Source organism: Pezoporus flaviventris, unplaced genomic scaffold, assembly GCF_033815535.1.
Source record: "Pezoporus flaviventris isolate CSIRO_AGI_PZ_B2104156 unplaced genomic scaffold, CSIRO_AGI_Pfla_v1 ptg000090l, whole genome shotgun sequence".
Lineage (NCBI taxonomy): Eukaryota > Metazoa > Chordata > Aves > Psittaciformes > Psittacidae > Pezoporus > Pezoporus flaviventris.
Window position 1 is genome coordinate 3,812,945 of NW_026892638.1, and position 16,377 is coordinate 3,829,321.

The following is a 16,377-nucleotide window of genomic DNA, read 5'->3' on the forward strand; positions in this document are numbered from 1 at the left end:
ACAAGAAGGACTGGCAAATTTTTTAAAACACTTTTTTCTCTGATCTCACTCCTGGAATGACCCTGGTGCCCCCAGTGAGTATTAGGGCAGTTTTATGCCAGCACACGAGTTTTCATAACTGAAGTTGAGAGGAAAGGTATTTCATTATCAGAAAAAAAAAAAGGGCTGTGTGGAACTTCTATGGAGAACAGCAGAAGACAGGGCAACATTTCTGAGTCACATAATTGCAAGTTACCCATTAACTCGAATAAGATGGGTCTATAATTTTCATTATATATCCTGATTTACAGAACAGTGCCATTCCCTCCTGAATCCCGAACACTCAAAAGATCGGTGCTCTGATCTTCACTGCCTTTCCGCGAAGGTGAACAGCCGCGCCCTCAGAGCCTCCAGGTCGTAGCGCCCGGCGGGTGCCTCTGCCAGGCCTGCCGGGCGGTCCCCTGCATCCTGCCGGGCGGGGGCGCCGGAGCGCCAAGGGGCTGCGTCACCCGGCTGCCGTCGGAGCCTCCTCACAAAACCCCTTCTCACCCCGGGCCTGCGGGTGCCGAGCCTTGAGCGCAGGTGCCTGTACACCTGGGCCCTGGCCACGGACCTCGGCGGGCGGGCGGACGAGCTCACCACGTACTCCTGGTAGTCGTCGTCCGCCCGCACCGTGTGCAGGAGGCGGTCGAAAGGCCTCCTGCAGAGGGGGCACACCGCTCTCCTGGCGGCCCACTGCTGGATGCAGCCGAAGCAGAAGCTGTGCAGGCACCCGTCCACGTACGCTGCATCGCTGATGGTACTCATGCAGATGGCGCACGGGACGTCTGCCGCTGCTTCCTGCCCCCCTGCCCGCTCCAGCTGGCTGCTGCCAGCCGTCATGGCAGAGCTGCTCTGCTGCAGGCGCTCCTCAGGACTCATCACCATCTCCTGCAGGGAGAGAAGTTCAGGGCTTTCCTGGTGCTAGCAGTGGAAACGGAGACAAAGACCCGGAAAGCGGTGGGACAGGGGGTAAAGGGCCTCCCAAAGTGGGCTGAGAAGTGGCAGCAGAAGCAGCGCTGGGGACAGCCAGCCCCAAAGGCTGCCCTCCCTCCCTGCCTGGCCCCCCGGGGACCGCCAGCCCCAAGGGCTGCCCTCCCCCCCTGCCTGGCCCCCTCAGCTCCCCTCAGAGACGCTGCCCAGAGTCCCAGACCCGCACTCCTCTGATCACCCCCACCCCCCCACCCAACAACCCACACGACTGGAGCTGGCACTGGGTACCTGAAGAAGGTGGTCAGGAAATGCAGTGGAACTGGCCAGGAGTCCTCAGTACTGCCCACTGCCACAGACAGCTGCGTGTGGGACACAGAGCCCCCCAGCCACACAAAGCTCTGCACAAAAGCGGCACTCCAAGAGCAGGTCCACGGTCCTGGTGGACCACCAGCACCCCAGGTCCTTCTCCGTATAGCTGCTGCCGTCACCAGTGTATACTGGCTCTTATTCCTCCCCAGGGGCAGGAATTTGCAATTGTCCTTGCAGAAGTTTTGATGTTCCTTCCACCTTATCACCTTCTCCAGCCTTTCAAGGTCCCTCCGCTTGGCAGCCCAACTTCTAGCATATCAGCCTCTCCTTACAGTTTTGTGTTGTTAGCAACTTTGCTAATGGGCATATTCTGAGGTATATTCTAGGGTATATTCTGCCTCTTCCTCTAATTCATTAATAAAGGCATCAAACAATATTGGACCCAGTATTGAGCCCTGGGTTAGTTACCATCTTCCAACTACATTTCATGTCATTGATTGCCATGCTGAATCCATCTGCCTGAGCTCTCAACAAAAGTCTCCTCTCTAACCCCTTCTAAAAACCCTATTTTAAGCTTCTGCAGTAAAATTAGTACCATATAATGGAAACTTTGCTTGTAATCACATCTCAGTAGGATGTTTGAGCTTCATTATGACATTCTGGTGAGGCAGATCCTCAAAATTTTGTGGAGGTCTAGTGCCCACACAGTTACTGCTTAGCAACCAAGAGCTTCTTCAGGAGAAAGCTAATCTTTTGCAGCCTGGGAGTTGGTTGCTGTGACTTACACTGAAGAAGGAGGAGAGCTGAAACTATAAAGTGAGTGGCTTTCAGCACATTCATCTCCAAGAAGATACCATTGGCTTTATTCCTCACATAATGATCTGTGTCACTACCTGACCTAAGCACATCTCAAAGCCAGCCACTGCCTTGAAGATTTCCCCAATGTTCTGGGGCAATAAGGAAAGCTCACTTCTTTCCTCAATAAGATTATTGCTTATAGTTCTGCCCTGTGTCAGAATCCAAGCTGTTCTGAAAGTGTTCTGTTTTATACACTTCAATTTACTCATTTTCTCAGCCCAGGTAGCATTAGCCCAGCCTTGAGAAACACTGGCCATGCACATAGTGAGGAGCCAGGGCCAGCTGAGTCTCACTACTTGCTTGATGTAGTGGGGGTCTCTCACCTGACCTATAAAATTACCACAGGATACCTGCTCCATAAGGTGCAGTGTCTACTGATCTTCTAGTGCTCTTTCCCTGCCATGAAAACAAGACACTGTACATGAAGAGGAGACAGAAGTTTAAAATGTGCTTCTCAGCTGTGGTTCAGATGTTCTTTATGTTAAAAACTGACTCTGAGTCTCTGATAACATTCTAGCTAACTCATGCCACACTTCTAATTTTTTTCTGTTGTTTTTATTGTCCTTTAATAGGTCCATTCTGATGTGTGATTTATTTTGCTCTAACATTTCTTAGGGTCCTTTCTGTAAATATTAAGAAGTTGCCTTGGAATTCCTTCTATAAATATTAAGGCAGTCTTAACCAGCATCTTATATGGTCTCTGTGGCAACATTTTGGAGCTATTTTTAGGCCCACAGTCTTGAAGGCTGGTGTGCAGAATTCATCATCTCTTTGCTCCAGGAGATTTTCTTGCCCAATAGGATTTTAAATTCTGTAACCTCTCTGACAAGCAATCTGGTACTTGGTATTCCTTATGGCTCCAGATTTTAACTTGTGCCAAATGTAAATGTTCCTTGCTATGAGATAAGCACTGACCTTTCTCACAAGTGGCATGCAAAAACATCCATTTCCTTCTAGTCTGCAGATTTTACATTGTTGTGTCTCTGCTCAATCCTTGCCTAAATTCAATTTTTATTCAACTTTCTCAGAAGTTATATTTTCCCTACCTCTGAACAATGACTTTTCCTTCTTTAGATGCTCTCCAACCACTCTGCTTTTTTTTTTTTTTTTTTTGTGGCTCTGGCTTTTTTTTGTTTGGCTGGGGGGGGTTTAATGCCATAATACAAGAATCTGTGCCTAATATAAGAAATAGAGTCCATCTAGTACAGAGTCAAAAAGAGTTTTTTTCCTTAAGTCTTTCTTACATTTATTTACCTCCACAAAATGTTTGCCTTTTGTCCAATAGAACAATGTTGTTTGGCTACAGAACCATTGCTGAAATACTGCTGCAAAACAAATCTTTCCCACCCTGTGCATGTGCAACTACATATGCTTACCTAAGTTCAGAGAATTTGTTCTTGTTCTTCAGAATTTTCACCCGCTTTCTTTTGTTAGGGTAGTTTTGGGCTCCACTTCTGTCTTCCAACAGCCTTTTGTCACTGCGACTCACCAGGCTCTTGTGTAGGTTTCTGTTCCAGCATCCAAACAGTTCAAGTTGCTCTGAAATAGCAGTGGACTCACAACAACTCTCCTGGCCTCCTTTTCCTACTTGTTACAGTAATCCTTCTTCCATCTGGGTCTTTTGGAGATGAGAAACACTTATTTTTCCAATAAGTTTGTAAATAATAGGGATTTTTCAAGAGTCTGTTTTGTTGATGTCTCTGGTCACCTATTGTCCATAAGGGGGCAATGTATTGCAAGAACAGAAGTCCTGAGATGCGTGGAAGTGTAGTCAGGAACCAAGATTAGGTGTGTCGTTACTTTTCCCACTGGAGTGTCTGTTTTCCTTCATCTGATAATGAGTTTGAAGGATCCCAGCCCTGTGGTGTTACTGTTTTAAAAGATGTTATTACATCTGATGGGTGTTGAGAAATTAAATTTTGTTCAAATGTGGCCTTCAGTTAAAACAGTTGAGCTGTGTTTTTGTTTTGCTCTAAAGACTGAGCAAAGCATATTTGTAAGTAAACAGGGCAAAATTGTTTTCCTTTCCAGTATGCTCTACCAAGAACTAGTACAAAAATATTGCTCATCTGAAACTATATGATTTTGGAAAAAGAACTTTAGCAGAGATTACAGGAGGACTATTGTGTCAGCTCACTGACCATCTACTTTTATGCTCTCATAACAGTGCTCTGTATAGAACTAGCAAAGGGGAAGATAATTTTACACCTCATATTGGAGTTTGCCATTCTTGGACCAGCCTGATCCTTCACATAAAATAAAGAAGCCTTTTTGCCAAATGCCATCAGTACCCAACAGTTGGGATTAGACAGAAGATGATACTCCAGTGATACTCTATTTCCTTTACCTGTACTGTAGTTTTGGGAGTGTGTTATAGCAGTGCACTGCCAATAGCACTCTTTGGTTTGTGGCATCCAGGGCACCTGCCTGTGCTAGACACAGCCTTTTTTTTTTTTTTTTGTATTTTTTATTATTTTTTTGTGGTGCAAAAAGGGTAGTGTGGTCCTGTGCATGTCACAGTGATGTGCACTTGCACGGTTAGTTTATATCATTTTCTGTCAGAAGACATAAGTGATCATTCTCTGTCCTGAAAAGCATGTAGTGATATGCAAGAAAAGACACTATGTGATAGCTCCAGAAGGAAAATCATGCAGAGAAGACCATGTCAGTCACACCCTCTTTTCTGCTGGATATTGACTGAAAGATCTAAGGAATTGTCAGTATCCAGATCCACATAGCTGAGAACAGTGCTTGTGAATGGAACATAAGAAATTGCTGCTGTTTAGCAAGTCTCTAAGAGGTTTTGGTTGGTTCCAGCTGCTGACATCTGAGAGTCCACTCTGAGCAGATTTTTGATGGTATGGTAATGTTTCTGAATGCATGCCAGAAACCGTAGCAAAAATACCTTCACTGTGTTAATGACTGAAGTCATTAGTGTCTACAGATGCCAGGTTCCCAATGCCATTTAAATACCAGACAGTCTCAGTCACTCCTGATCATCTCTTTGGGAAAAAAAAAATCATTCCTTTGCTGAAAGCACGATGAGGAGTGACCTCACAATTACTCTGCCATTTTGTGGGGTTGGTAATCTTGGTGTGGAACATAGCACATCTTCCCTAGGCTTGGGATGAGCTATCTGGCAGTCTACTCTTTTATGCCCCAATGCTGCAGGTGCATAAAAAGATACTTCAGTCTTCATGATGCTGTCCATTCCCCTATGCACAGCCTAAACCTTTCTTTTTTTCTGTCCCTTGTCCTTTATAGGCAGCAGCAGCTACCACCAATGGAGCTCTGGTCTATTTCTCCATTTGAGTTTTCTCTTGTGCCACTTTTTGTTAAATGTGTCACAAAATCCAGGCCAGGCTCTGTGCTGACAGAATTCCAGCCTTTTGCAAGAGATGATGGATTCATATTTGTGCTGCCCAGTCTGAGCCTTTAGCCCCAGTAGAACATTATGTAGGTAGTTAATGCTTCTTGGTTGGCTTCACATACAGCCACACACATCCCTGCCTCCCACCTGTGCCTGAGACACTGGGCCTCAGGAGACCACTGTGTGGGGTTTTGTAAACTGCCCCCACCACACTTGTACTTCTGCTATGGCTACAGCAAGCCAAAACAGAACAAGCACTAAAGTTCAAAAGTGTATCCTTAAACCTTTAAGTGTATACAGTCTCACTGACTGGCCACACAACCCCTCACTTGAACATATTCTCTGACTTTTAATATCAAATATATGTTTAAAATTAGAACCAACAAGAAGACTAAGGAAATGGAAGAGGGAGATAAAATGATTTAAAGTTCTAAAACTGAAAAGATTTTTCTCTTATGAATTTGATATGCAGAACAGATGGTCCTCAAAAAAAAAAATAAAGTTCAGGCAGAAGAAAGCCTAGAAGGAGTCTGTATCCTGCTCCCACTGCATTGAGACCGTAAGCAGCTGAAAGGCTAATCAATTGATTCTTTTGTTGAGTGGAAATGCCAATCCCGTAGTGGTTCTGTCTGCAGAGAAAAGACAAAACTTCTGTGTTTTTTAATTCAGAGTTCCTTGTTTCCAGGTTGTTTTTCTTTCTCTGTAACCAGTGCGCAACAAAATCACATCATGTGACACTGAAACACACTGTCAGTTGGAAACCTTAGCCAGCTTTCTTAGGACATATTTTTATTAATAATCTGTTAATAGCTAGATGATTTGATGTTGTAATGAGATTGTTCCTCAAGTGAAGCAGTGAAGAACAAAAGGCAAATAGTAAGATCTCATATTTTCTTTACCCTAAAATATTTCTGTTTTCAGCCCTCCAGATATTTGCTACACAGGTCAGTGTGATTCTAAACAGCTGAATTGTTTTTCTTCAGAGATTGCTCTATAAAGCTCAGCTGTTGTTAACTAAAACATTAGGCTCTGAAATTTAAAAGCCATTAAAATGGGTTTGACCTTTAAGAAATTGGTCTGTTTTAAAAAACTAGTATTTATTTTCCCCCTCGCTCCCTTCCAACATTGCATAAGTGATAACTGAAGGACCAGTAATTCATTCAACTGTGCTAAATATTTCTTGAAGTGAGTCTATTACCTGCCTTTGTGGGGACAAGAAAATTTGTCAAAAACCTGAATTGTCTTATTTTTCTTCTGTATTCAGAGCTCTCTTAAGTGGCTTTCTAATCAACTGGGAATCATTTCAAAAGTGGAAGCCAAGCAAGTGGTTCTCCTGTGCTCCATTTTTATTTCAAGTAATTGGGTTATTAGCAATTTATTCTGTCTTGGTCCCTTGCCGTTCTTTTGTGGCAGGTCTATGATAGTGTATTAACAAGGAGGGCTGCTTCTAGAACTAATATTCAAAGCCTGTTTCAGACTGAACTGGTTAAAAACTTAATGTTTACCAGATGCCAGAAGGAGAATACTTTAAGGCATTTCCTCTTAAATAAGGGTTTGGCCCCTTCATCTTGCAAATCAAAGGATGCTTCCTCAAAGCAAATGCTTTCTGTTCCAGCTTTGGTATTCTGTTTTGTACTGTCCCTTCCATGTTTTTCATTTGGCAGTACTGTAATTACAGGTCGGCCATGGACACATGTTCAACTGAGGGAAAGGACAGATCATGAAGCACAAGAGTCCTGTTGAATTTTCAAGAAGCATTTTTCATGGGTGATTATCCTGTTCTCTAAGCTTAAAATTTCAGTGAACTTGCAAGGCTCTACTTTTTCTGTTTGCTTCTGAGCCACTATCACAGTGATTTCAAAAGGGAACAAAACAGAACAAGTTCGTTCCAATTGCATTACAAACAAGGGAATGACCTCACAGTTTTATCTAAAGGGGCATCTGTCAAATTCAGACCGCAGCCATTCCAGAAACAGCCATTCAGAAACTGCTCCATCTCCTCTGCAGAATAAGTCCCCTGATCTATAAAACCATGTTCTACCTATGTGTAACTTCACCTTTTCACTTTGTTGTTTCTTGGTGTTTACAGTACTTTGTATAAATTTCACCTCCTCTGCAGAATCAGTCCCCTGATCTATAAAACCATGTTCTACCTATGTGTAACTTCACCTTTTCACTTTGTTGTTTCTTGGTGTTTACAGTACTTTGTATAAATTTCACCTCCTCTGCAGAATCAGTCCTCTAATCACCTATATCCCCTTCATGGCTTTGTAAGACCTGACTTTAACAGACCTACCTCCTGGTTTATCCCCTGGTCAAAGGTAGGCAGTATATTCCCATATGTTCACAAATCCTGTGTACTAGAAACAGCAGGCAGTACAATAATTTTAAACTATACAAGATAATTAGGAAGTATCCAATTAATAAGAGCATTTGCCCAGAGGCAAAGGTAGAGGAAACTGGCTTTGATGAAGAATAGGTTCTGTGTGATCTGTTCATGGTTTTCATCCTTTGGCTGCTCCAAGTACATGTCTGGAAAGGGTCTTTTCTTTCTGAAAAGGTGCTGGAGATGGAGTATGCAGGAACTGTACTTCAGAACATTGTCACAGAAGGTTCTTGTATACTATAGATGTTCCCACCCTCCATACATACTTGTATATTACTGATTTGTGATACCTCTGCATGAGGGAAGACCACTTTTTGTAATTGGAGTTGAATAAAAATAGCACTTCAATGTGAAAGATATTTTCTGGGGTTTAGAACATTTTGATTTCTGGAAACAGACCACCTGCTGCGTAGGACCCTTAAGTCTCCTAGCTAATAATCTTCTCTCCACTTGGACTAATTTTAGCTATTGCCACTTGAAACTTTTAATGGTTTCAGCCACCTACTGCCTTAACACAACTTTTCCAGCCACTCTCTAGCACTCTGCCTGTTCATATATCTGAGGATTATAAATAGTTTTATTTGGAAAATGGTCACTGGAGATGGAGGTGGAGAGACAGGAATCATCTGAGAGTAAATAGATTGTTAATTCCCTTCTGAGCACTGAGCTGCTGATTCATTCCCAATCAGTTCCCACACAGCCTGGGCTGAGTCAGCCCAGAGGGTGTTGAATAGTCAAGAGCAAAGACAATTCAGAGGATAATGGTTCTGCAAAGACCAAAACAGAAAAGTGATTCAGAAGGGGGAACTGAAAGAATTAAAACACATACTGGAGAGAGAAAAGAAAAAAAGAAAGACCACAAAAGAAAGGAAGGAAGGAAAGGAAGGAAAGGAAGGAAAGGAAGGGAGGGAGGGAGGGAGGGAGGAAGGAAGGAAGGAAGGAAGGAAGGAGGGAGGGAGGGAGGGAGGGAGGGAAGGAAAGGAAGGAAGGAAGGAAGGAAGGAAGGAAGGAAGGAAGGAAGGAAGGAAGGAAGGAAGGAAGGAAGGAAGGAAGGAAGGAAGGAAGGAAGGAAGGAAGGAAGGAAGGAAGGAAGGAAGGAAGGAAGGAAGGAGGGAGGGAGGGAGGGAGGGAGGGAGGGAGGGAGGGAGGGAGGGAGGGAAGGAAGGAAGGGAAGGAAGGAAGGAAGGAAAGGAAGGAAGGAAAGGAAGGAAAGGAAGGAAAGGAAGGAAACAAAGGAAAGAAAGGAACACCTAAAACCAAAACAACAACCAAAAAAAAAACCTCCACCAAGAAAAAAAAAAGAAAAAATAAAATGGTAGTAAAAATAGACAAGCAACTTCTATGCTGCCACCTCTGTGAGAGAAACAAAGGTGTTGAGGGAACTTACAGAAGAAACAGGTGAATGAAAGCAAAAGAGTGGATGAAAGAGGAGGGAAGACATTAAAAACAGAACATAATAACAGTGTGAAATCATCTGGGGACAGCCAAAAAGGAGAAAGGATGTAGGCAGAAAATGGGCTCAGAGCAGGGACAGAGTTCCAGATGTGTCTCAACCTAGCCACTGACTTTCCATCCACGTAAGCGTGCACATAAAAGTTTGCATCTTTAAATGTTATACCATACATATCCATGGGTAGCAAGTAGCTGAAGTGGGAGCCTACAGTCAAGGACTTTCTATCCTTACAGATCAAAGAGCATGAGACAGGGGAAAAAAAAAAAAAAGAAAAAAGAAAAAGTTTGTTTGAGAAATGAGCATTCTAGAGACATGTGAACAAATTGGGAAGAACATTAGTCCAGATTATACCCATGCTTCTCCCTTGGGATATGCTGTCAATTCAGTGAAGATGGTGAAGCTCCTCACCTGAAGACTCTCAATAAACCTGTGGGACATTTCTGCAACCTTTTGTTGCTCTGCTGCTTCAAAAAGTGCCCTAAGCCTCTTCAGTCCTCATACTACAGTGCTCTTAAATCTCAAGTTCAGTGCTGCAGCCTCTGGGCATACTTGGGCTCAGGACCGAGACTTGGACACAGTAATATAGAATCTGGTTTTCTTCTTCTTAAAGCTTCTTATTTTAAAAATAGTTTGTCTATATTTAAATATTTGTATATATTTAAGGAGGCCATTGGGTAGTTTTGTCAACACCAAACCAGGAGATTATTAGCAAGAGAATATATTGACTTGCAACTGGCAGATTTAATGCACAGTAATGGTTAAGATTTAGACACAAATTAGCAGTGCTGATCCCAAGGCTTGAGGACAAGCACTTAAAGGCATGTCCATGGATGCATTGCCACCACTGTCTGTACAGAACTACATGGCCCACTTGACCGAGATGCCTAAGTTAGAAGTGAGTTTGCCCAGAGATGTGTATGAGGTAAGTGGAGAGAGGTGGCAGCTGAGAAGATGATTTTGCTTTCAGTTGGACCCATTTGTCCTCTGCACATTGCTCCAGTCCCTTTACTGAGTCAAAGAGCACTTGTATTCCCAGCCTTATCACCTCAGGCAGCTCATTAAAGATAGGAGGGTATGAGTCCAAGTCTGTATCCTTAATTTAGGTACTAAAATAGGTGTTCAAGAGAGGCTGTGCAAGTTCCTCTCAGAGTATATTGATTACTTACATGAAAATAAGTTACAAGTAACTGTGATGTGAATGTTTGTGTAAAAATTAATCCCACCTCATTTCTCTAGGGAGCTGAGATAGACTCAGCATTGCATCTTAGCCTGCTGTGTACTGCCCTAACTCTCAAACACTTTCCAAAACTGATGAAAAATAAAATTAACAGTTCTGGTATATTGTTCATAATGTCACTTTTTCTGCCAAAGGCATAGACTGGTATGATTGTGGTTCATGGTCTGGTGAGCTCTTGAGGCTTGTTTAGAGGAGGTTGTTTTCCTCTAGTTTTGCTGTGCATCCACATCAGAGACAGCAAACTCTAAAAGCACGCTTCACACTTTTAGTAAATACTACTGAGCTTTGAGATGCTCCCTAGTTCATTGCATGGTGTAAGAGTCTCAGACCAGCTTCTGAGAAAGCCACATCTCATGAAATGTTGCAGGACCCCAAAATGGCAACGCCTATCAGCCCTTGCAATGCTTCTTACCAGCTGTAGATTTAAAAAACATCCTACTGATTTTTTATTTTATTGTCAAAGAAGAAATTGATTTGAGCCTATAGAAGAAAAACAATTGTCTGGGAAAAAAACAAGCAAGCAAACAAACAAAACCCGTATCTACAAGGTGCCTTTGATAACTTTGGTCTGCTAATGAGAAAGGAAAGTGTCAAGTTTTTCTATGCCACCAGTACAGGCAGTGGACGCTGAACCTGCCCTCGCATACGCCTGTGTTTCTGCAGCATGCTGCTCAATGCAGGGAGCTAGTGGCAAGAAGAAAGAACCATGGATCTGGTGAAGAGATCCTTGTGATTACAGCTGAAATACTTATATTATGGGACAGTCAAAAAACAAATGTGCCTTTGACAAGAATTTTTTGTTTTGGTTGTCCTGCAAAACCAGAGGGTGCTGATGACAGTGGAATAAAAGCCATACTGATGTGGCTGAGATGAAATGCTTCCACTGAAACACTGCTATTGTCAGTGGCATTTCTGGAGGGCAAACACTGGTGCAAAATGATGAAGTTGCACTGTTTGTGAGACAGAGTGACCATCAGCATTTCCACCATTACTACCTGGTGCAGGCTCTCAAGAACTGTGTAAAGAGCTTCACCCATCCAACATCACCTCTTGCCACTTTGAGGCATTTTTAGGGTGGAAGATGCCATAGATTCACCTTGGTAGCATGAAGCTAAATCTCCTATGGATTACTAATAGATGGTCTGCTAACCCAACGGATGGAGCCAGTGAGTGTGTTAACTGTATTCCTTTCATTTCATCAGGATTGGGAGACATGGTGCAGAAATGTCAGAAGCATGGGGAAGAGGCCAGACTCAGAGGGTCTGAGGAGCACAGGCATCTGAGTGCTTCAACCTCTTGGTTTGCATGGGGACCAGGATCATGCTTCAGTGCCTTCAGGGGCTCCACAACCCAATGAGGATGTAACATGATGATGAACTCTGTGGTCCTCTATATCGTGTTTTGCTTGTTAAGTGTAAAAAACACTGTCCACAGATTTAAGGGGCAAAGAATTTTTCTTCCCCTCCTCCCTCCTCTTGAGTTATTCAATAAGGATTGCCTTCAGCAGTAACACAGAGGAAATCACTTTTGATCTTAGTCATCCCATTTTTACCTCTTGGTAAGAACATTAGTTAGGTCACGAATTCTCCAGAGGATGCAGTAATAGAGTCAAAATCACCCACCCCAAAATGTCAGGAAATAGAGCCGACATGCACATGAGAAAGAAAAAGTACTGGATAAGAGTTGTGCCCCTCTTCTTTTTTTTTCTTTTTCTTTTTCTATCTCTAATAGGAACTACCTTTAACTGACATAAGAAAAGGATGCTTAAAATTAGTTATTTGGTTCAAAATGCATTATTCTTCTCACATGAGGATTTCTGTCAAGTTGAAGGCTTTTAAAACAGTGAATTTACTGTACTTCATTAATCTGGTACCACTTAGTAGGCCACTGATTGGTACAATATGGGACAGCCCCAAGAAATAGCAGTGCTATAAAGGCAGGCAATAAAACTCTCTGATACATCAAATGTTACCTATCTTTACATGTTAGCTATTGCATTTAGGATAAAACTTGCCAGAATTAATCACTTCAGAGAAGTGAAACCTGTTAGCTCTTCTTTTCTGGAGAGAAAAGTGAGGTGATACTGCTGCCTGCATCCCCACTTCCAGGGTACGGATGTAGGCAGGCTGCTAGTGTAGCACTACAGAAACTCTATAGGCAATCATGCTGCCTGTATCAGGACTGACCAGACTGCAGACCCTGCCATCAGTACTGGGTGGTGGTGAATTCTGCTGGGTCAGTTTGAAATCACCTGGCTTAGCCTGGCGTTGAACAGAGTCATGACTGGTCCACAGGCACCACTCAGCTCTGCTTGTCTTCTCCATGGGCTGGAGGGCTGAAATCTCCGTGAGAAGTATATACTGCTCATCTCCATACAGAGCTCTTTGCAGAGTAACTTCTTCATGTCCTACCATTCTACAGGCTTAGGGCACTCTTTGCTCAGCTTAGTCTCACACATGGATGGCTCAAAGCCACAATGGCAGTGCAAGAGCCTCCAAGCAGATGTGGGGCCTGGGCATGCCCCTTCTTCTACCGTTGCATTGTGTACTTTGCACTGCTACCTAACAGTTTGCTCTGGGACCTGCAGCAATTCCTTTGCTGCTCTCCCCACAAAGCTATCCTGGATTGATTTGCCAAAAATGAACAACACAGTAATAGGGACAGGAACAGAAATGTAAATATCTGTACCTTTCGAAACGCTACATCAGTAGGAGACATGTCAGCCTGAATTTTATCTTGCTTCACAGTGCCTTTTGTTTGATAGCTCTTATGCTGAACATGACAGGCATTTTATAATTTACACGCTTGAACACATGCTTAACTTCAGAGAACTGTTCCCATAATTGGAGTTAAGTCTATGTTTAAGTGTGTTGCTCAATCAGTGACCGAAGGCTAACACTGAAACATTGATTCATTATATAATAAGAATTACTAACACCTTAACACACTAATAAACTGCTAATTGGTTTCTGCCTTTTTGCACTGATAGGATTTAAGACAAAAGCAGTATACTTGCAGAAACAATTTGGGATTCTTATTAAGCAGAAATGAGTGGAGTTGCCTTATTAGATTTGACTGGAAAAATGGTGTTTGTTTTTACTGATGGTGTAATTGATTGTGTCCATGTTCTGTGGAAAGATTTTTTATATCAGCTAGTGTCTTAATGCATTAGGAAAATTTAGAAATCAAGTTTTTTCAACAGCTGAATGTTCCGTGGCATAGTTCTGATCTGTGTATATGCTTGACAGATGTGGACCTGGAATATTACTGCGGCTGTCTTTTGAAAAAAATATTAAGAAGAAATAACAGTAAGCAGGGTGGTTTTTTTTTAATACATTCTGCCCAGAAGGCAAAATGATTTTATTTACTTAAAGCATTAATTTTCTGTTCAAAATGGGACATTTCAAAAGTTGGGGAGTGCAGGTATCACAAATAAATTAAGAAGCTTGCACCTTAACATGAAGACAAGTGGAGATCCCAAAAAGACTGAGGGGAAAAAAAGCAATCCTCAGGGGAAAAAGAGTGAAGAGGCACTATCAAGTTAACAAAGTAGGGCATTAAGATTACCCCTTGTTCACCTGGAAGAAGTGACAAACTTGTCCACGAGTGTATGGCTTGGGATATATTTTCACTCTGTTCTGTGGGATGAAGGTCGTTATGCAAGGATTGTGTCTAAGAACCTAAGGTAATGCTTCCTATCCATCTAGAAAATAGAGGACTGGCTTCAAGGAATTCAAACCTACTATATGCAGGATGCTTGATCATTTGGAAACTCAACCAGAGAGATGCTTCTGCTACAGACTACTACATCAGTATGCTGGATACCTGAGTATCCAGGGTAACTGAAGTAGGCTCTTTAGTTACCCAGTGCCACATTGGAGTTAAGAAGTCAGCTAGGTTTTTGGGGTAATACTAGAAGAAATATTTTCTTCATATATGTATATATATATATATTTATATATGTTATATAGATATAATAACCACTGGGTTAAAGTCTTAAATTCTGAGGATATTCACAGTTCAGAAGAGCAGAATAAACAGTAACAGAGACCTGAGCTAAACCTACAAGTGAGAACAGTAGGTGCTCTGGGGAGCAGATCCTGACTTGAGCACCACCATATTTGAAAAACCTCAGTACAGGTCCTCTGTCAGGATGCTTTCAGATCCTCTGTCAACACCCTTGAGCTGATACAATATACAACAGCCCCTTTACAAAAATGTCTCTTTCACAAAGCTGCTATTCTGGAGAAACAGTTAAGAAATAGAAGAAAAAAAAATAAAAAGTAAATGCTCTCTATTGCACTTATTTATCTATTTTACTTTAGTATTACCCAGACTGGGCGCATTTTAACACCCTGCTTTCTTCACTTACTTGGGAAAAGTTTTTAACTGAAATACCTCCCAAGGCCAGCTACATGATGTTGGTGTTATTTTTAGCAAAGAATAATGCTTAATGGGGCAATGCTAAATGAGAACACCAGGGCTTGTAGCTTTTACTTGTCTCCCAATCCTGATGGTGCTGCAGACTTCTAGAAGCTCCTTGTCTCTGCTCTTCAGATGCCAGCTCTTCAACTTGCCTCAACCTGAGACACGTAGAAAAGATTCTCTCCTGTGTATTCAGCACCAGCTATGACTGCTGGGCCACTAAACTGGAGATTTTATACCAGTTACAAAAAAATCAAGGGAGAAAGTCCTCATCCCGTGTCAGCCAGGGCCCACTTGTAGCTTCACTTTTATTAATGGTGTCATACACAAATCGGTGGAGCCAGAGGCTGCTCAGAAGCTATTCCTTTGAGAATATCTTGCTCTAGTCGCATAGCTTACGAGCACTGCCACCTTTCTGTGCTGCTTTTCTTTCCAGTGGGAGTGAGGATGTTTGGAGTAGGAAGCACTGTGAGCAATCTGCATGGGTTTGGAACATTTTCTCCTTGCAGAAATTTAACACTGAGTTCCAGCTCTCCCACCAAGACACCCTATAGCAGCCCAGATGAGATTCTAATCCTGCCACATCATCAGTCTAAACAGGGAGAAAACAGCCCTTATTGGATTGGGTAAGATTTCAATTAAAATAGATGGAATGCTAAAGCGGTACAAATGCTTAAGCAGTAAAGTGAGGACAGGATAAAAATGAATGGTTCTAGAAACCATCACTGAGAGAGAAAGAGTTCTTAAAGGAACCCAAGAGCATAATATGTCATATCTACCAGGGAGAAAAATAAGCAGTACAAAAGGAAAGCATACTATTATGATGATAAAAAGAACTATGTTAGAGTGATAGTCTGCAGACTCCAACATCAAAATTAGAGTAAATAATTTCCCAGAACTGTGAAAGAGCTGTTTCCTCTCCATGAATAATTTGTTTACCAAGTATTTTCTTGTGCTCTTCATTACTGAGCTGTTGCAGAAAACAGTTCTGATTTGTTTCTTGGAATCCAGTATTTGTCAGAGTAACACCTGAGGCTTCCTATGAGCCTGGAGGTCTGTACATTACTGAAGAAATCTGATGTTCTTAGTCTGGTTAATACGCCTGGGCTTGCAGAAAGTTACAAAGTGTTTCCTCTTTGTGTGTGTTCCTAAATGACTGACCTTCATAATACATGGTACAAGTCACTGTGAGGTAGAGATTCATGCAGTGTGGGGATGTAGCAGCCTCAAACAGCTGTCTCATTACAGTTCATGGGTTTGTAGTAGTCCAACTAAACAACTAGTTTTAGAGACCACTAAATATCCCCTGCCCAGTAGAGCAGTCTTTGAAGTCTAGACGTAAATAACCTGGGAAGGCTAAACTATACTTGGTATGACTGCATAATCAT

At 42.4% G+C, this 16,377-nt stretch overlaps 1 protein-coding gene across 1 annotated transcript; it reads right to left on the minus strand.

The window, feature by feature from the left end:
- Window positions 1-345: 345 nt before the first annotated feature.
- LOC133280797 (E3 ubiquitin-protein ligase Topors-like) lies at window positions 346-984 on the minus strand. Its single transcript, XM_061475746.1, has one exon. The coding sequence runs from the start codon at window positions 904-906 to the stop codon at window positions 346-348; it is 561 nt and encodes a 186-aa protein (XP_061331730.1). The 5' UTR covers window positions 907-984.
- Window positions 985-16,377: the final 15,393 nt, after the last annotated feature.